Raw genomic sequence first — 21,704 nt, 5'->3', positions numbered from 1 at the left:
TGGTTGTGGGTGAAACTGCGATACGCTTCCCCGATGGCCAGGTTCTGCACTGGCGGCCTTCAGTCCGTCCAATTCGTTATTGCAGGGGAACTAGACAAGGCTGCCCCTTTTCACCTTTGATATTCGCAGTGGCTATTGAACCCCTGGCCGACAGGTTTTTCCAGAGGCAAGCCCAGAGCCATGATACTTGCTGGCGCACCAGAGATCATTTCTCTGTACGCCTCTACGTCCGCGCCCCAGATGAGAACCTGGCTCCAATCCTGCAGGATATTCTCCTTTTCGGCAGACAATCTGGGCTTAAGGTTAATTGCTCAAAGTCTGAACTGTTCCCTCTGACAGATGCTACCACGGCACCACGAGATCGATCGTCTAGGCTTCGCTTGGTCCCCTCTAGAGATTAAATACCTGGGTGTGGTTGTTACGGGCAACCAAACCTCGCTATAGGACTGCAACTATTGAGGCTATCTCTAGTCACTTTAGCGGAAATTGAGTGGCTGGACCAAATTACTGATTACAGTGGCTGGCCGGGTCGCACTCAGATTGTGTTCTTTAAACATCTCACCCTGGCGATTAACAGCTTCATCTGGCACTCTGGTGTGGTCCGGCTAAAGTGGGACACTGTGAGACCATATAACCATGGTGGGATGGCAGCCCCAAATTCCGAGAGGTACTGGATAGCTGCTCAGGCTCACTTCGCCACATTTGGGTTGAACCTCTCAGTTTTCACCCACATGTGAAACTGGAGCGCCAATCGATAGAGCATTGTGACGTCCGCTCCCTAGTCCTCTCCCCTATGAACCGACAACTCGAAGCTACTGACCCTATTGGGGTTGCAATAACTGCTTGGGGCAGACTTTGGAAACAGATCGGCGTCCCCCGGCCTTTCCATGGCGACTTCCCCTTCTGGAACTGTCTGCTGGGGCTCCCCTGTTGGACAAAACCACTATGTGTTGCTGGTGTATGGCGGGATTTGGCCTCCTTGGGGATGTCTTTGCATCAGGATCCTTCATTGAGTGGAGAGATCTCCCCGAACCCTTGAGAGCACACCCCTCCAGATGGCTGCACTATGCTGGCCTCCGTCGGAGGCTTAAGAGCAACTGGCTTGAATTCCCCTCGCTCTCCCACCCTCCCCCCCCCCCCCCCCCTGAGAATCCACTCTTTACTACTGCTGTTATGGACGCTGCCTCCTCTCACGGAGGGGTATCCAAACTGTATGGGCTCCTACAGGAGCGGTCATGCCAGCCTCTGGATAAGCTCAGAGGGGCTTGGAGCAGGGACCTGGGGATCGACATAACGGACAAAACTTGGGAATCCATGTGCACCTGCACTCACAAGGTATTCTTCAACTCAAGGTTCCCCTTAATTCAATTTAAGGTTTTACATAGGTACCACTATTCCCCAGTGAGACTGCACCGCATGCCGAGGGAGCATTCTTCTAAGTGCCCCAGATGCAACATTGAGAATGCAGGATACATGCACATGCTTTGGGCCTGCCCTAGGATTTCTGCCTTCTGGACTGGAGTCTGTGAGGCTGTGTCACAGATGGTAGACTGTATTGTTGAGCCAAATCCTATGGCCTGTTTATTTCATGACTTCCCCCTTCGTTCGCTGCCATAGGAGGCTGGCCAGTCTCTGCATGCTATTAGTGCCACGCTGTGTACTGTTGCTCTGGCTACGCCCTGCAGCCCCCACTATGAACCAATGGCTTCACTCTGTTACCTGGGCCTCGGACACGGAGGAACGCTGGTCTGCTCAACAGCAGTTGACCAGCAGACCGATAGACATTTGGCCTCCTTTCCGCTCCTACCTACACTCCTTGAGCAATGACAACAATACCAATGCTGTTTCCTCCTCCTCCCCGAGCTGTGATTCCTGTGATTCTACTGTTCCCTGACCTTTGCCTCATACCTGATGGTATAAACTATGCATGATGTATGTACCCACCCTGCGTGAAATACTGGTGAAATATAAGATGTATAATGTTGCTCGTCTGTCTGTGTTGTAAAGTCAAGCAAGTTAAAGGTTTAAAAAAATAAAGTTTCTAAGGGTCTAATCAGTGGATGGACCACCTGTGGCTGTTTAGTCCCCTTTTGGTGGGAAAATCTGGGGTAACCTACAGTCCCTCATCCCGCTCATTAGGTTGTACCTGGCACACTATTGTGGCTAGCCTGGGGATGCGAACTGCAGAGTTATGTTAAAAGCTAAACTGGGAAGTGCAGGGTTGCAATGTGGTACCCCTTGCGTTTTTCAGCAAAATAGGAGTTGATAATTGGGTTTTATAGTATGCTTAGATGAGTTCGAAGGTCAGGGGAAGGGTGAAGTATAGAAGAGGGCTTGGATTAAATTGTGTAGAGTAAGTGGTTGATTACTTGAGCTGATTGACATGGTTGACAAAATATATCAGCAACGTTATTATTTCTGGTTGTTTTTGTATACAAAAAGTTATGGTAAGTAGCACTGTAAATTCAATTACGAGAGAAGGAAAAAAAATGGAAATGCAGTGAGTTGGCAAATTTGTCACAGATTATCCCTCTGGTGTTTTACCTAGACTGGATTCTATTGGGATGTAGATACGCAGTGTTTGGTTGGAACATGTTGCTGAGGAAAGGTACTGGTTTGTCATCCTCCAAGGTGGAGGCAATGGAGATTTGGTGGTGCTAAAAACAGAACAAACACTGAGCAAGTGGTTTGACACAGTCCAAAAAGGGTTAAATGTATTGAATTGAGACCATGAATGAACGTGTGACCATGAATGAACATGTAACTGTCGTGGGGGCTGAGGGTAAGAAGTCATGCCGGGAACACAGCAGCAGGCTACTGACGGTCCAACGCCCGAGCCACACAGACTGAAGTACGGTCCGGCTAGAAGCCCACGGAGCGTGCCCTAAGTAGTGTACTGAGATACAGAGGTGAGCAGTGACCCCCCGCGCGTTCAAATTGCCAGGACAAGACCGCGCAGTCTGGTAAGGTCCCTTGTAACAATGGGGGAGGATCTCCACCCTATCCCCCCCTGACTTTGGTCCTGCGCGGACTCAAAGCAGCCCATACCAAAAAAAAGGGGCACGCACCACCGGAGGGTGCATTAAGAAGAGAGAACCTGCTGGCGGGGTGGCGACGGGCATGCGCCCCTCTCCTGAGCTGAGAGCAGATGTCTGCCTAGGGAGGCTCCGACAAACAGTGAGTGGGCTGCAGCAGATCCCCTCCGGCAGCGCACTGCACAGCGAAGACCTCCTGCACACCCCGGACCCACCTTACCGGCGGTGTTTTCCAGTGTTCTGACCGGGACGCTGCCCTTCCCACATTGACCTGCAGACCTACGGGAAAGGACATTGGGTGAGCGCAGTGGGTCCGGCGCTGCACCGCAAGGTGGTGGGCTCCCCCCCTCAGCCCCCTGGAGGGCGCCAAGTGGGGATCATAGACGGCAGTCAAGAGGAGGACCCGCCAACACCAGTTTCACCGTGCCCTAGGATCCAGTCACCCAGAACTTTCTAAAATCACCCGGATTCCACCACAAAGAGCTGTGCTGCCTCCTGGCTGCGGTGCCCCTGTGCCCCCAATTAACACAATACGCCACCTCCAGGTCCCGAGGCGAGGAGATAATCGGGCTACGTAAGCAGAGCCGTGGGCCCTGGCGGACTGGTTGAAAAATCCAGAGGTCCTCAACTGCATCTAAACTGAATGGTGTGGTGGTCCACAGTAAAGGCACCAGTGGAGTTGCACCATTCAACATGCTCACCAGCTGGGCACAGACCCTGCCCCCTGAGATCTGACCCTACCACTATACCCATACAAACAGCTAAGAGACAGCACCAGGCCCCTATGCCCCCCGCCCCTGTACTCCAGAGAAACTCCCTGCTTGCCGTTGGAGGGCGGAGACACCCGGAAGATAGATCACACCCCAGGTGGAGACTGAGACGGGGACATCAGAGTCCAGAATACTTCTGTGTGACTGTAGAGAAGTCCAGATTCGCACACATGAGTAGCATGCAGGGGTATCCTGGCTGCAAGAACACCTCAGTCACAGCCCACGCAACTGGAGGTTGAGTCCCCTCTGGTGTGTGAGCCCAGCCCGGGCCAAACAACGCACCTTCCACCACCAGTCACCCTGCTCCAGTATGGTCAAGCCAAAAAGGCAGGCGAAGATGGATCAATTTGCCCGCAACAATCAAGCACCACCGACCACCTCTCCCCTCCAACATGCATAGATGCATCGCCTCTGAACGAGACACTGCTGGAGCTAAAGAGCAGCACGGATAACCTGGGGGTGAAGATTGATGCACTTGCATGCAAAGTGGACATCTGTGCGATACAGATAGATAAGTTATGCCGATGCATGATGGAAGCAGAACCGTGAATTGGAGAGGGTGAGGACAAGGTGGCAGCTCTGCAGAGTGAGGTGGCTGCTCTACAGCAATCTGTTAAGAAAGTAATAGCCAAGAATGGGGACCTAGAAGGGCACTCTAGGAGAAACGATGTCCACATTATGGGAGTTCCAGAGTCCACACATATAGAGAACATGGAAAAATGTGTGGAACTATTGGAGAACCCGTCACTATCCAACACGTACATGGTAGAACGTGCACACCGCTCATTGGTACCTAGGCCAACCCCAGGCAACCCGGAACGCCCGATGATTGCCAGAATCTTTTGCTACAGAGACACCATACTCCGAGTGGCAAGGGAAAAGAAAGAGCTGAAATGGGAGCGGGGGGTCCACGATATGACTGTTCCCGGACTTCAGCCCAGCAGTTCAGGATCAACGGAACACCTTTCAAGCAGTCAAAAATATGCTCCAGAAAAAAAGACATAAGATACTCAATGATGTACCCTGCAAAGCATTCGACTACAGTACAACGGATGGACAATGTTTTTCACCACCCCAGAAGCTGCAGAACGGTTCGCCAGGAACATTCCTGACCCGGGAGGATCGCCACAACATTCACCTTGATATTATTACCATATCCTTTTATGATGTATGCTATGATGACACAAACATCAGGGCCACGCTTGAGGGCTCCTGGGGTGGTTTGAGGGTACGGTATGCCAGATAATGGCCATTGCCACATGGAGCGCATGGACCGCCCTCATTCCCCCGATTTCCGCAAATACTGTGGTCTGGTTTGATTATGTTCTGGTCGGAAAGTTATAAAGTGGGTGGGGGGGCACGGAGCTGGTAGGTTGTTGTTTCTGGCGTGGGTAGTGGTAGGTGGGTGGGGAGGTAGGGATTTATGGGAAACTTAAAAGGCACAACACATAGAAGCCCCATGGGGCCCCACACTGAGGCACAAACACGAATGACCCATCAGATAGGCATACTGAATGGTAATATGGCAGACCTGGAGTTGCATCACCCAAAACAGCGGAAACACTCGGCCCGAAAGTGAACACTACCAATGGCGCACCAGACGCAGAAGATAGGCAAATCACAGTGCTGTCGATAATGTTGTGGAATGTTAGAGGCCTCACCTACCAGACAAAAACTAGGCTTATCGCCAATTATGGAAGGAATCATGGCGTCAACATCCTATGCATACAGGAAACGCACCTGGCCCGCGATGCACCTATTCCACGCATGCCTGGCTGGGATATCCATAGATACGGCTCTTCTTAACCACTCATTCCAGAGGGGTCGCAACAAATATACATAACCCTTTGAATTTCAGACTTCATGAGAAAATAAGTGACGAAGAGGGGAGGTGTGTGGTCCTTGTGGGGGACATCCACGGGCTGAAACTCATGTTGATAAATGTATATGTTTACAGGCTGCTGCATCACATGGGTAGGGGATTTCAACATGGCCCTCACATTGGAACTTGAGAGAGCCTCCATAACACAACTGTCCCTGCCGCGAGCTGCAAAGACGTGGCCGGTCATAGCAGGCCAACACGACTTACACGATGTATGGCGTGAAAACCATGCAGATGAGAGGGAATATACTTATTTCTCATCAGGGACCTACATGCTCACGGGGGGCTACGTCTGCAGTCACACCCTAATGTTATATCGCTATACGCGGACGACATCCTATTATATCATACATCCTAAAGTGAATCTCCCCCACTTGATGCAAGAAATCACCAAATTTGGGGAACTATCTGGTCTCAGAATCAACTCGACTAAATCTGAGATACTACCCTTGACCCCGACATTGCAGCGAACGGACATTGGCCCAGACTTTCGCTGGTGCCCCTCCGGGATGCGATACTTGGGAATACTAGTGACCACGAATGTGGGGGATCTCTACACGTGCAACTTTGTGAAAGTATTGTATATACAGGGATGGGATCGATCCACACCAAATTATCCACACTCCCGGATTGCCAGAGAAGCGGTGCACCGTGATGACATTAGGGAATGTTGTGGGGAACGCAGCCGCGAATATCGTGAAGGGAGATACAGCCCACTTCCGTGGCATGCATGGCCTGGGAACAGGTAGCACAAATGACTGGCGTATCAATAATATATTCCCTGAATTTCCCAGTATATATCATACACAGTATAACACTTACACATGAGAGATCCTTTCAAACCCATTTCCAAAAGCTAGGAATCCAGACCATGGGTGACCTGGTACAGGACGGGAAATTTATACCCTGGGACATATTACGAAATAACGGTGAATGGACAGCAGTGGCCCTACTTATGTATTACAGGATCAGAGAGGTGTTTCCCTCAAAATGGCCCGAATTTCCCTGTGCTCCCGCAACACACCCAATCCGACAATATGTGTTAAAACCACTATCAACCCAGAGACTGGTGTCCACTATATATAAACTAATCAGGGGGTTGGAGGGGACACTCCATACAAGGAAGCAAAGGGCAAGGTGGGAGGATAATCTGGGGGAAGCCATAAGTGAACACCAGTGGAAACTTATAGGCTCCCAAACCCGCAACCTGTGCATGAACAGTAGATTTAGGCTGATACATTATACATTTCTACATCAAGTCTATTACTCACTGGCTAAATTGCATAGAATATATCCAGAAAGATCCTCTGCATGCATCGGGTGCAACATGGCGGCCGCAGATTTCTACCATGTTGCATGGACATGTCCACGAATCCGCCCCCTCTGGGAAGGAATAACAGAAGCTATGTCAGGAATGTTCTTCTTCTTCATAATTATCGGAAGCGTGGGCGGACCCACGCAGGCGCTTCCCCATCCTATAGGATGATGTGCTGTCAGGAATGTTGTCAATCGCGTGGGACTATACGCCTGCCCTTTGGCTCCTCTCACTGATTGGAGACGCCACTGCAGGGAAAAGAAACTCCTAGGGATGGCCTCAGTGACAGTGAGATACCTCATAGCCAGCATGTGGGGAAAACGCATCGCCCCAACGTTTGCCAGATGGATGGAGTACATGAACTTATGTTCACAATCACTGCCACTCAACAGCCGCCCCATAAATTATTGGCCATCGTTCAGGCTATACAACTCAGACTGGAAACAAGGTGGGCGGGAGGGAGAGGAGGGTTCAACATCGGGGCAGGATGGGGCTGACCACATTGAAAACAGTGGAGTAGAGATAGAGCCTTGGATGCCCATGGACTAAGTTGCCATATGGCAGAATGCAAATAACGTCGAAATGACTGAGTAACCACACCATTCATTGGTGAACAACGCCAAACGTGCATTAGGGAACAGACTGATTTCATTACATTCGTGCCTATCATGTGTTATGTAGTGAGGGGAGGCTAAAGGAGGGGGGGTATTGGGGGTATTAGTGGTCACTGTGTGACGGTCAGTTGTATTGTATTAAACAAGAAAACACAATAAAGAAAGTTAAAAAAAAAAGTCCGGATGGTGCAGAAAGGTGTTTTCCTGACCAGTCCACCACGAGATACATTAACAAAGGAGATGGGGAATTGGATTTTATCCAATTAATCACAAGTAATCGCGACTCCCCCGCCTATGTGTTTTTTACAGACCATGAGTGGGACTAAGCAGAAGAAGGTGGTAATGAAGCAGCGTGAGAATAGAGGGGCTGGTCGCTGCCAAGGGATACAGAGAAACACGCCTGTGTCTTTCCTCGTCGGATTAGTAACACGTAGTATTGGTCTGGCTATTATCCATGCATAATTACATTCACGGGATCTTTGAAACTTTCATTAAGCACAGACGAGTTTTATTCGGCCCAGTTAGACGAACGTGTGTCGGACTATGAGTGAAGTGGCTGTCGTTTTCATCCCGAACGGTAAGCATAACAGTGAAAAGTGGCAAGTTAAACTGGTTGGATCTAAGAATCCGAATATGCAGCGTTTGCGGCACGCGGCACACGTCCTGTGCATTCCTGCAGTATGGGACACAGGAGCAGACATACATTTGATGAGGCCCATGTTACTGTAGCACCTTTATCATTGGTGGACATTGAATGAGACAGCAGCGTTCTGTGTAATTAAGAAGAGGTATATACACAGGGGGTGGGGACTCTGAAAGAGGAACCCACAGCTCCTTTTTTTTATTTATTTTTTTTTATTAATACTGGGCCGTGGTGGTGCTGGGTACCCTGCACTTAAGAAACAGCTTAAGGTATCAGTGTTTATATTAAAAGGTAGATGTGATTTTTCGCATTTCTTTCACAATGAGATGGTGGCCTGCAATATCAAATATAAATAGATTAACCAAATGGCAGGTGCATATCTAGACTCACGAGGATGCATACAGCAATGCCACATGGGTTTCTGTCACTTTGTTTGTTGGTCCGTTCATCAAAGTGAACATGGGGAAGTAACTGGAGAGGCAAAAGGGAGTGGCCATAGTTTAACTATCTTACTAAAGAGAAGAAAGTTTAGAACCCACGAATTACAAGTGAGTGAGGCTTGTGTGTGAAGTAGTGAGACCACAACTAGGGGTAGTAACTGTTTAGACGGTACGAATAGTCTCTCTATACATTGTTACCGGTGACTATAAAGAGTAATTAAGACACAACGGCTTCATGAAAGAGGCTGTGTGCAATGAACCCTGTGTCCTAAACTATGATCGAGTACAGTCCACTTAGCTGGTGAAAGTGAGTGCAGTTCTGCTCCATTGGGAGTAAGGGTTATTTGGTAGCATAATGGTGGGCAAAAAGAATTCACAAGTATGTTTTATTTTAGGTGAAAACGTGTGAGAAGATTGACTTGGAGGTGAATGATAATGGACATGGGTGAATTGGGGTTTTGATGTGAAATATTGTTATCCTGATTGAAGGGCGAAGATATAACTAAGGAACGCACATAGGCATTCGGATCCCGCAACATTGTGGCCAAAACATGGTTGCGTCGACATTATTATGCTGCGAGAGAGAAAATCTGGTTGATTTGTGAACTAGGTCAAGAACATCACAGGTTTATCTGCTTCAAAATAAGTCGGGGATGTAGTGCATTGGTGAATATCTAGTAACAGACTGTTGGCATGTCGAAGTGCAGGATGTCTCTCACCTAAAAAAACAAATCAATTAACAGTGATTAACTGTTTTTTATTCATCACGTCACTTTAATACTAACCCCCATCACGTGAGTAACAGTGGGTTTAATTGTTCTTTGTGAATTTGTGTTTTTCACTGAAGATTCTACTTTTCTATACGTGTAAATAACCATGATCTATTTTTAGAGATAAGTGCAGTGGGTACGAGTGGTGTTTTGCGAATGTGGAAGCAGAACAAGCAACTTTAGGGGTACACCCATTAGGAGCATAGTACGTCGTCTTCAAGGTTTGTTTGCCATCCTTCAAGAACATTAAGGTGAACAATCTTGTGATCCACCTGTGTGCTCTACCAGAGGTGCACTTCTGGCACCTGGGACTCCGCCAGGTCTCATTTGCTATGGAAGTGTACTTGGGTAAAGCTCTTGAAGTTATGCCTGCGTTGAAGGTTACTATTGTCTATCAACATGCTTGATTCTCATCTATTTAGATACATTTTTATCACAACACCGCAATGGCTGTGCACACACCTTTTCAAATAAATGGATATGATTGTTTTATATTCATAAAAATGTACATTTGGATAAGAATTGTCACAATTATTTCAATTATTTCTTTTCTTAGTTTGCCAGGCAATTCAGCAGAAATGAGCCTCTGACATTTGATTGGGTGTGCAGACATGTTAACTGGCCACTTATCGCACCAAAAAATATAAAGGAGCTTATGCATCTAGAAGCTGTTCACGATGTTCTTGATCTCTATCTGTGGTTAAGGTATATATGCACACGTATATTGATTAAAAATAGACAACATATTGTAATTTGTAATATTTGTTGCATGCAATGCTGATGGACAAATTACCGGATTAAACATTAGTGAAACGTTGTGCATGTTTTGTGTACGCTAGTAATTTTAGCTTGACATTTTTTGTTTTTTTACATTTATTTCTCTTTTCAGCAAGGCATACATGCATGTATATGGGAGGTAAGTGGGGAAAGAGTTGTTGACCCCAATTTACTTCAAAGTCAATACTATTCCTTCGTTTGGGACTGGTGTCTCGGACAGTATTACTCAAGGCTATCCTAAATCTGACATGCTAAAAAACAACAAATCGCTTTTTGTTGACTTTAACTAGCCTTTAGTCAGTTAGTGGCTACATTTTTAGATGAGCACTATACCAAATTCCAGCAAATCAGGCTTTCTAGATGTGCACAAAAATGAAACTTGACTTTGTATTTGTGCTAACCTGCTATACAGAAGGCTGTGTTTCAGACGAAATTCTGGAACATTAAATGCCCGACATAACGTGCAATACAATTGGAATAAAAAAATACATTTAAAAAGAATAATCCCAGAGGTAATCATTTGTACCATGTAGTGAAAATGCCCCCTCCTTAAACATACTTTAATGTAGCTCAAGAAATTATACATTTCTGTAGAAGGATTTACAAAGGACTACAGTTTTATCAAATTAATAAGTGATTCTGAGTTTCATCAGCAGAACCATCACAATTGCAATACTTAAAAAACATGATTTACCTCTCCTGTACAAGATAATTTGTTAAAGGTAATTGGTAAAATCTAAATATTCATTCATACACCTACTATGATCATGAACACCAAAGACCTTACTCTGCAATTTATAATTTGTAGAGTGCCCTACATATGCTGTCTGCTGAGTTTTCTTGGCACAGATTACTTGCTGCTGGACATCAGTAGATGTTTGGGCCAAACTCTTTAACTTGTAACCTTCGTCCAGGACGCTATCTTTCTCCAGCTACCAGTGCAAAATGTCCAGTTCAATAATGATATATACTTTTACATGATTTATCCAGTTCTTTACATCCCAAAGTTGACTTTTACCTGTTTACCTTTCATCAGTTCACACCAGTGTTTGTATGGGGCATCGAGTAACATCCTGAGTTTGTGTTGTCTCAGTAACTGCTAAAAATAGTTTTCTCAAGTTCCTGGTGAAACTCCTAATCATGGTGAAATACATTCTGGACTGCTTGTAAATCATTTGAATGTCCATAGCCCCATATTTCTATGGCATACCCCTTTTGGGCCATTGGCCTATCTCTATATGCCTTCAGAGCTGCCTCTAGGAGGGCTTAATTGGTTGTGATGTCAGAGCAGATTATTGCTTAACCAAATTGTTAGGCAGCTGCATGTTGCTTTTTAATAGGCTTTGTACATCCCTATACTTGAAGAAACATACTCCCAAGTAATTAACAGACAGTAACTGAGCACCATTAAAGTATAACATATAAAACGTGATCTTTATGTTTCATTTCTCCAACATAAAAAAATGTAAAGGGTGTCCCTGGTCACTTGAGTAATGTCAGATAACATTTCATTCGAGGGGATTGGGTCCTCCGACGTATTCCATATCTATGACAGGTAATGTCCACAGCTGTGCTGCTTCGGAAAATATTTGGCGTCTGCGTCCTCCGTCGATGACGTCGATGCGCCGTCTCAGAGGACCTCCTCCGACGGCCGACGTCACCCGATGTGATAAGTGGGACGCACGACGCCCATAGCCTCAGTTCCGTTTTTTCCGTGAACGTGTTCGCTTCGTGATTCTAGGTACGCCTCGACTCGTTGGAGTTACTGTTTTCTTTCTCGGTTCGTTGAACCTGTTCGGTTTGTTTGTGGCGATGTCTTTCTCATCTTCGACCCCGCGTCCGGGCTTCAAGAACTGCGGGGACTGTGGGTCCAAAATGTCTGTCACGGACTCGCACGACCCCTGCCTCTGGTGCCTCGGGGAAGCCCACGATGCGGACGACTGTGTCGACTGCCAGTCGCTCACTGTGAAGGCCTTGCGAGAACGCAAGAAGAAACTGTCGGTAGGTCGGGTGTCTAAGCCCCGGAAGTCGAGGTCTGCGGGGCTTTCGACCGATGACTCGAGGGGTGACTCTCCGCGTCGCCATCGGAAGTCTGGTGGGTCTCCTTCCAGGAGTCGGTCTCGCCACTCCTCCGCCTCTTCTAGGCATTCCAGGAAGCGCCGGCATAGGTCGCCTTCCCCGTCCTCTTCCGAGGACTCCGCCCGTCGGCGGGTCGCTTATCCCTCCATGCAAGCGACACCGGAGGAATGGGCTTCCTTCGGGAAGCAGATGCTAGCGATTCTGGAATCGCAGGGCACCGGTCCGTCTGCGCCTCCGAGTGGGGTCGGTCAGCACCGGTCGAGAGACACCGCCCGTACGCCATCGGGCTCGGGAGGTTGGCACGGCTCGCGGGAGAGGTCCCGCTCGGACAACGGTAGCCGTTCTCGCCATGCCCGTTCCAGGTCCCGGTCCTCGACGCGCTCGAGACCGCGTGATCCTGTGCCGTCTTCAAAGAAGACGTCGACGATTACTCTCGAGGTTCCGTCTTCGAGGGGGTCGTCGGCGCCCAGGCTGTCGAGAGACACGCTCGGAGCTCCGGCTTCGAGGACTGTGTCGACGCCACTGATTCTGGAGGCGTTGCAGCTGACGTTGACGCTGATTCGTTGACGTTGACGCCTTTTCTGTCGATGCCGGCGCCGACTCGCTCGGCGCCCTCGACGTCTTTTCTGCCGGCGCCGACTCGCTCAGCGCCCTCGACGCCTTTCGAGGCGGTGGCGTCGGAGGGGCCCCGTGGCACGGGGTTTGCCCCTAAAAAGGCTATGGCTAAGGTCCGGCACTGCTTTGGTCCGCAGAGGTCTTCCTCTCCCCACCTGGAGTACATTTCAGAGGGTGATGAAGGCTCTGATGGCGGTCTGGTTCCGGTTACAGTTCCGGATGAACTTATCTCGGGCCTTAGTCAGCTTGATGACCTGAAGCAGTCACTGCATGATGCCAGTGGATTGGACACCTCTCCGGAGGTGGAGTTTTGTTGGCCGGAGCCTGGCACTCATGCCGATTCGTCATGTCAGCGCCTTATGTCTCGGGTTACCGAGTACTTGGGTTGGTCGGCTCCCCCAGGGGAGTTCGTTCAGGATGATCTCACAGACATCCTTGATCTCGGTCCACCCACTTACCCGGTTTTGCCTTTTCATATGGCTTTGCAGAGAAGGGTGTCGTGGCTTGGACTGCTCCGGAGAGTCTCCCGGCAGTGGGCAAGTCTTTGTCGCGAAAATACCGTCCAGCCAGTATTGACCCCTGCTACTTGTCTAGGCATCCCACCCCAGAGAGTTTGGTGGTGCAGGCGGCTACGGCCCCGGCAAAGCAGGCGTTGTATCCTACCATCCCTCTGGATAGGGATGACAAACGTTTTGACGGCTGGGCGAAGAAAGTGTTTTCTTCTGGGGGTATGGCGCTTCAGGCGGCCAACTCCATATGTGCCTTGTCTCGTTTCACACACACTCTGTGGAACTGTGTTGCATTAGCGGCTGATCATATTCCTGAAGGGGACGAACAGGATGGTTTCCTTGCTATGGTTCAGGATGGCAAGGATGCCATGTGTGAGGCCGTTCAGTCGGGTTTGGACTTGGCGGATTGTGCCAGCCGGTCCATGGCGGTGAGCACCGTAATGCGCAGGTTTGCGTGGTTGAGGAAGTCTGGGTTCGCTCCTGATGTGCAGTCCCGGCTCCTCAACATGCCCTTTGACGGTGAACACCTTTTTGGCAGCAAGGCTGACGAGAGCCTTGAGAGGTTGCAGACCTCCAAAGCTTCAGCGAAGTTGCTGGGCGCTGCAGTTCGTCAACCTCTGCCTTTTCGTCCTAGGGGACAGCAATGGAGGGGAAGTTCCTTTCGCTATTACTCGTCCTGCAGTAAAGCGAGGGGAGCTAGCAGTCAAAGAGGCCATTGTAAGAGTGCCAGAGGTGGAAACAAAGGTACTCGAGGTGCCAAGGCCGCTCGGGCCGTTGCCTCTTTGCCCTCAGGCAACGCCGCAGCCGCTACCACTCAGTCATGAGGCCAGGTCCCATGGTTCGCGGGTTGGGGGAAGGCTGGCGCAGCATCTTGTAGAGTGGCAAGCCATTTCTTCGGATGTGTGGGTTCTGGAGATCATAACCCACGGCTACTGTCTTCCTTTTCGGCAGAGGCCTCACGACAATCCACCAGGGAACCTCTTTGAAGAGCCCGGATCCGCTCCTTGCGCAGGAAATTCAAGCCCTGCTGGAGAAAGGCGCCATAGAACTCGTGCCTGTAGCGGAGAGGAACAAGGGATGGTATTCCCCTTATTTTTTGATTTCGAAGAAAGACAGGGTTTGAGACCCATCATGGACTTGCGCGGTTTGAACAAACTCCTCAGGAAGGACAAGTTCAAGATGGTGACTCTTTCTCAAGTCCTCCAGGCCCTTCAACTTCAGGACTGGTTGGTGTCTCTCGACCTCAAGGATGCTTACTTCCATGTGCCGATCCATCCCAAGCACAAGAAGTACCTGAGGTTCGCGACTCACACTTTCAGTTCGGATTGACCTCCGCCCGAGGGTTTTCACCAAGCTCATGGTGGTGGTGGCACCGCATCTCAGGAAAGGGGGGATTCACGTCTAACCCGACCTGGACGATTGGTTGATCAGGGGGAGCTCTCACGAGCAAGTCCTGGATCATCTGTCCGTCACCTGCCACTCCCTTCACAGGCTGGGCTTCTCCCTCAATTTAAAGAAGTCCCATTTGACACCAACGCAGCGGCTCCAGTACATCAGAGCAGTGCTCGACACGTCCCTCGGGCAGTGTTTTCCTCCTCCGGTGAGGGCTCTTCAGATTCAGCAGATGGTGCACAAGTTTGTTTGCCCAGACTCTCCCAGCGTCCGAATTCTTGAGACTGCTCGGCCTCATGGCATCCTGCATTCTTCTGGTGCCAGAGGCTCGTCTGCGGATGAGATCTTTGCAGTGGGCACTCAAGCTCCAGTGGTCTCAGTCCTCCGGCAGGCTGTCGGACCCTGTTCAGGTGCTGCCCTCGGTAGCCCGGGACCTTCTGTGGTGGGCCGTCGAGGGCAATCTGATGAAGGGTGCCCCATTTTGGCTGCCCTGGTGACGATCATGACGGACGCATCCCTCACGGGATGGTGAGCTCATGCCAACGAGCTGACAGTCAGCGGTGTTGGTCTCTGTCGGAGTCCAGACTCCATATCAATCTGTTGGAGCTGAGGGCCGTCAGGCTAGCCCTGAAGGCTTTTGTGCCGACTGTGCGCGGGAAGAGTGTCCTGATTCTGACGGACAACACAGTGGCCATGCACTATCTCAACAAAAAGGGGGGGGGGCAGGGTCACTTCTGCTGTGCAGGGAGGCGATGCAGCTCGAGTTCTGGGCCATCCAGCAGGAAGTTTCGATCTCGGCAGTTCATCTGGCCGGAGACGACAACGAGACGGCGGACGCTCTGAGCAGGCAGAGCACGATCTCTCACGAGTGAGAGCTGGCTCAGGAGATTCTCCTGGAGATCTTCGCCCTTTGGGGGACCCCTCAAGTGGATCTCTTCGCCTCCAGTGTCAACCGGAAGTGCGAGAGGTTCTGCTCGCGGGAATTTCCTCCAAAAGTAGCCTTAGGAGATGCGTTCGTGGTGGAGTGGTCATTCCCATTGCTGTACGCGTTTCCTCCAGTCCCCGTCATCCCGCAAGTGTTGCGGAGGTTACGGAGGTTCGGTTCCCGGATGATCCTCATTGCTCCGGCGTGGGCCCGGAGGATGTGGTACCCGGACCTTCTAGACTTGTCCATCTGCCCTCCACGTCGTCTTCCCTACCGAGACGATCTGCTCTCACGGGAGGGGGGTCAGGTTCTCAATCCAGAGGTCAGATCCCTCAATCTTCACGCTTGGCTTCTGAAAGGTTGAGGTATAAGGATTGGGACCTCCCTCAAGACGTGATGGAGGTGTTGCTCTTGGCCAGGCGGCCGGCAACTAAGTCTCTGTACCGTTGTCGTTGGAGAAAGTTCTGCGACTGGTGCAGAGTTCAGAATGAGGATCCTTTTGAATGCGACATTCCCATGGTTTTGTCTTTTTTGCTTTCTTTGGCCCACAGGGGCTTGCAAGTGGGGACCATTAAAGGTTACCTGGCGGCGCTGTCCATATTTAAGCGCTCGTCTGAAGAGTGTTCCTATTTTAAGATTCCTTTAATTTCGCAGTTTTTGAAAGGGCTCACTAATGTGTTCCCTCCGTCACCTTTTTTGGTGCCAGGTTGGGATTTGAACCTTGTTCTTAAGTTTCTTATGGGTGCTCCGTTTGAGCCTTTACATTCTTGCCCTTTGAGGCTGTTAACTCTGAAAACTGTGTTTTTAGTTGCGGTTACTTCCGCTCGCAGAGTGAGTGAGTTACAGGCACTTTCAGTTAAGCCACCCTTCACTGTATTTCACAAGGACAGGGTTGTCCTTAGAGTTCGTCCTTCTTTACTTCCGAAGGTGGTTTCGGAATTTCATTTGAGCCAGCAGGTTGTTCTTCCGGCGTTCTATCCTCCTCCACATCCTGGTAAGGAAGAGGAGAAGCTCCATAGGCTTGATCCTAGGAGAGCATTGAGCTTTTATATCTCGCGCATGTCCCGGGTCAGAGTGGACGATCAACTTTTCATTGGTTACGCTGGAAAGCGTTTGGGACAAGCTGTGACGAAACAGACTTTGTCTCGTTGGATTATTTTAGCTATCTCCGAGTGTTACCGCTTTGCGAGTAAGGACCCTCCGGCTGGCTTGCGGGCCCATTCTACCAGAGGAGTGGCTGCGTCTACTGCCCTGCAGAGAGGAGTTCCTATTCGTCACATCTGTGATGCAGCCACCTGGGCTTCAGTACATACTTTTGTACGTCACTATTCCCTCGATTCCATCAGGGGGCAAGATCTGACCTTTGGCAAGGCAGTTCTCTATTCCGCAATTTGATTGGGCATGCTAAATTTGTATTCTAAATTCTTTCCCACCTCCTTGCTTGGTACTGCTTTGGGAGTCTGTCATAGATATGGAATACGTCGGAGGACCCAATCCCCTCGAAGAACAAGTTACTTTCTTACCTGGTAATGTTCTTTCGATGGGATGGTCCGACGACGTATTCCATATCGCTCCCTCCCTGCCGAATTTCTTTTGCGATTGCAGCTTGCGTTCCGCAAGGCCTTGTGTGTCTGACTGGCAGAAAACTGGTGGCACACGTTCTGGGAAAAAACTATAACTGAGGCTATGCGCGTCGTGCGTCCTACTTATCACATCGGGTGACGTCGGCCGTTGGAGGAGGTCCTCGGGGACGGCTCATCGACGCAGGACGCAGACGCCAAAGATTTTCCGAAGCAGCACAGCTGTGGACATTACCTGTCATAGATATGGAATAAGTCGTCGGACCATCCCATCGAAAGAACATTACCAGGTAAGAAAGTAACTTGTTCTTCTGATACAAGTGAAAAGTCAAAGGAGTAGGGGTGCATCCTTGGACTTCCATTGCATTCACTAGTGAACCACTTAATAGTTCTTATGAAATAAATGTAATTACAACTTCATAATATGGTTCAACAGTGCTTCATTCAAGTTGAGGTGTGCAAAGCATTCCCATAGCTGCAGCCTATCATCCAACTTAAAGGCTGTTTATTATATCCACAAAGGCAAGATATAAATATTGATCATTAAGGTACACAGCCTTTTAATGCACGAAAAACAATGTAAAAATGTAGTCCACATTGGAGAGCCTTGTCCGTGCATCCGCTGGAGGTCAAATAACATATACTCCTCAACCCATTCCCGCACATTCTAATACATCACGCTTGCAAAGTGTTTTCTGTGGCCATCCATGAGTGAAAATGAACAGTACAATGCTGGATTGTCCAGAACCCTTTTTTTGAGAATTTTTACTTTTCAGATGTTGCACAATAAGTTGTAGACATGTCTAAAACCCTCTCCTCCCTTCCCCACATCCCCTATCAATTTCCCATAATCAGTAGAGATGAAAGATAGCAAACACAGCTTCTTAGTAGTCCAATAATGATTTTCCATATAAAACAGAGTCCAATATCACACAGTGACTAACACTATGAAAAGTCTTGTCCAAAATTCAAGAAGCTTATAAAAGCCACTTTGTGGCAAAATATCGTCAGCAGCAGCCGTACTAGATGATAAAAATTACCCACTCAATGATCATACTTGCACTCACACATTTTGGTGCAACTTAAAACTGGATTTTGGAAATTAATTCATCAACCACTGAAGAGTATTAAATGTAAAGAATAATCCAGTGAGTTAATGACAGCAGTTCTTTCTTATGCAGCTGATCTTGTAACTGGAATATTGACTGCATTCCACTGCCCGTTTCAAGATCTGTTGGAACCATGAGACTGGATATTTTGCTATAAAAAGCAAATCTGCATGCAGTTATATTTTATTTTCTGTTTCAAAACCGGCTGCACTGTATTTCATAGATGGACCCAATTATAATTGCAAATTATTCCAGACCAATATTTGATGAATCCTGTGGAGTGCTCACTGAACCCTGGCCAAAGATCTCCTCCCATGTGGCCATGGGAGGGCAGCTGCTACCTGATCCTGACCCTAGGGATGGTATTCAGAGGGCAGATCACCTGGCAGACCACTGTCTGGGAGGGGTGTGACGCAATCAAGAGAGACGCAATACTCTTCCCTTCCCAGAGAATAAGACCTTATGATTCCAAGATTCTTGATCGCTTGTCACCAAACCCAAAAAACCCTTTTCTGCAAAGCACTCTAAGCAGAATACCATTCATATCCCATATCCACACAATACACACCTAGCATTGCCTGTCTGTTTTTGTGCTAACCAGAAATCCTAAACGAAATCACTATAAATCCTATGGACTCCAACTTCCTTAAAGCCTCAAGTACTGAGACGAGGAAGAGGGAGAAGAAGTTAATGTGGATCAAAGGAAACACTGAACTGAGTTAGTTGTTGTGATGAGGTCTAAGTGTGTGGGGCATTTAAAAAGAGTGTCCTCATTGGAGGAAGAGAGAAACGCCACAGAATAAGGAACCGGAACCGAGGGAAAGGCAGCAGCAGGGGAGCAGACCATGCTTGAAAAGGCAGGCAATTTCAGACCGCCGCTCGCAGGCAGTACCTACCGGTGTGGTACAAGTTCACAGAAGGCACACCAGGCACCAATGGAGTACTGCTGACGAACCGGCAGCAAGAGCAAAGCTACCTGGAGCACGATCGCGTCCAGAAAAACAGGCTTTCCCCTGGGTGAGTTTGGGGCCGGCAGGAGAGCTGGAAGAAAGTCTGTAAAGCAGGAACCAACGTCCTAGAATGGAAGCTCCACCGCAGCAGCATGCCACAGGTCTGGAAAGCTACCAATGCCGGTGAGTCTGCCCAGAGATGTTGGGGACCCCGGGGCGTACCGACAGGCATGTGAGCAATTAAGACCATTTTAAATACCAACCAAATAGAATACAAAGACAGACTTTGCCCAATTCCTCATGCATGAGATGTCAACATGGGAAATGTTGGAGCAAGTGTTGCCACAAGCCAATGAATATTAGTAAAGGAGTTAAAAGACAGAACTTGAAAGGTCTCCATACATGAGATATCAGTATGGGGAAAGTTGGTTGGATAAAGTGTTATCAAAAGCAGATGAATATTACTGAAGAAGTTAAAAGGCTGAATTTGAACAAGTCTCTGTGTATAAGATAGCAATGTGGGGAAGGTTGGAACAAGTAGTACCTCAAGCCAAAGAAAGTATAGACCGTGAGGGAATACAAATGTGCTATACTGACAGTATACTGACAAAATAAGCCCTGCTGAAAGAAGTAAATCAGGCAGTGAGCATCTAGGAAGAAAATAACTGGCACGGAAGTATACCAGGGGATATGCAAGCCCCAGAAAGGGATTCCTGGCAAGGGAGTACACTAGGCAATCCATTTGAAAAAGCAGAGGAATAAGACATTGTGGACAGATAAGAAACGGATTAAAAGAGGACCTGGCAGTTTAAGCACCAAGCAAGTTGAAGTTAAACAAGCATGTTGACATTGTGGGAAGATACCTGGCAGGGGAGTATACCAGGGGATCTGATAAGCATACTAAAGAATTCTTGGCAGTGGAGTATGCCAGGAAGTCCACTGAAGTCATAAAAATAGTCTTACATTTTTACTTTTGCAGAACACATTGCAAAACAAGTGAATGAAAGACTCTAAGAATACAGGCAAGTGAAAACAGGCAAGTGAAAGCTGTGAAACTGAACAAACACATTTTGGAAGGATATATAGACCTAAATAGCTCACAGGAGGATTTCTGATGGACCAATACACCAGGTAGTCCACTGCAATATCAAAGAGGTTTATAAGAAGAATACTAGATGAAACATCTCATTGTGAATAAGACCCCTTTGGTTTGTGAACTTAGTGCCAAGAAACCTAGAAAGAGCTAAATGGTGTGCGACATATTGTTTGTGCAGAAACTTCCTGAATCGGGTATAAGGAGCCAAATAAGTGGTTGCTTGAAAGAGACGCTTTTGCCACTTATTACCAAACCTACATCAGAGAGACTTCCCTTGCACCTTTAGCTTGTTTTGAGTGTGAGGGTAGCTTATAAGACAGCTGCGAAGGATTATAAGATAGCAGTCGGAGCAGCTAAGAAAGATATATTCAACAAGAGGATAATTCAGTCCCAATAAGAATGCAAGATACTCTTCAAAATATTGAAAGAGCTAGAAACCCCTGTTGAGAAGAGTACTAATATACCGCTAAAAGATACTGCTTGGTGTACACTGATTCAAGATGGGGAAAGCTAGATCGGATTAAAAAGGACATTGAAGTAAAAATGACAAATATCAATATGGCAACTGACATCTGTGATCGGGTGATGTCTGTGCTAAAACCGTTAGATCGTCAATTTAACTTCATGTCTGTCTCGGAAGCTGAACTGGCTAATAATATTGACCACCTTAAACCTACTAGTTGTAAAGGGGGATCCCTGCCCGGCAATGATTATAAAGTCCTGCTCCCCTAACCTGATCAGTGCCTTTTATAAATTTGTTAATGCCTCCTTTGCAGAAAATCATCTGTCAGGGGGGCTTAAGAATGCCTGGATCACCCCATTATTAAAGAAACCTGGACTGTGTCCTAATACGGCAGCCAATTACAGGCATATCATCCAACACTCCATTTCTTTTAAAATTGTTAGATTGCGTGGCTAACGTACAGGAATGAACACATGATTTTAAATAAATGGCAATCAGGTTTAAGGCTGGGTCATGGAAGGGAAACGGCATTACTGGACCTTAAATCCAGGCTACTAGACTCCATGGATACAGATCAAACCACCTTGCTCGTGCTGTTGGATCTGTCCGCAGCTTTCGACCTGGTGGAACATGCTTTATTGGTCACTAGGTTGAAGGAAGTGACTCACTTCTCAGATAATGCTGCTCTCTGGATCATCTCTTTCCTAAGTGATAGATGGTGTAGAGTGTGCAGTAAGATC

General features: G+C 48.2%; 1 protein-coding gene across 2 annotated transcripts in view; it reads left to right on the top strand.

Annotated features, from left to right (window-relative positions):
* SUPV3L1 (Suv3 like RNA helicase) overlaps window positions 1–21,704 on the top strand; it is a 1,718,675-nt gene that overhangs the window by 1,608,904 nt on the left and 88,067 nt on the right. For both annotated transcript variants that reach the window (XM_069610607.1, XM_069610608.1), the window contains exon 14: window positions 10,026–10,174. In XM_069610607.1, the coding sequence (XP_069466708.1) occupies window positions 10,026–10,174 (149 nt within the window). The remainder of the gene's footprint in view (window positions 1–10,025; window positions 10,175–21,704) is intronic.

This window comes from Ambystoma mexicanum, chromosome 8 (assembly GCF_040938575.1).
Source record: "Ambystoma mexicanum isolate Mex_15411 chromosome 8, UKY_AmexF1_1, whole genome shotgun sequence".
NCBI classification, from domain to species: domain Eukaryota; kingdom Metazoa; phylum Chordata; class Amphibia; order Caudata; family Ambystomatidae; genus Ambystoma; species Ambystoma mexicanum.
Note: the sequence above shows the minus strand (reverse complement) of the source record. Positions and strands in the feature narration are given on the sequence as shown.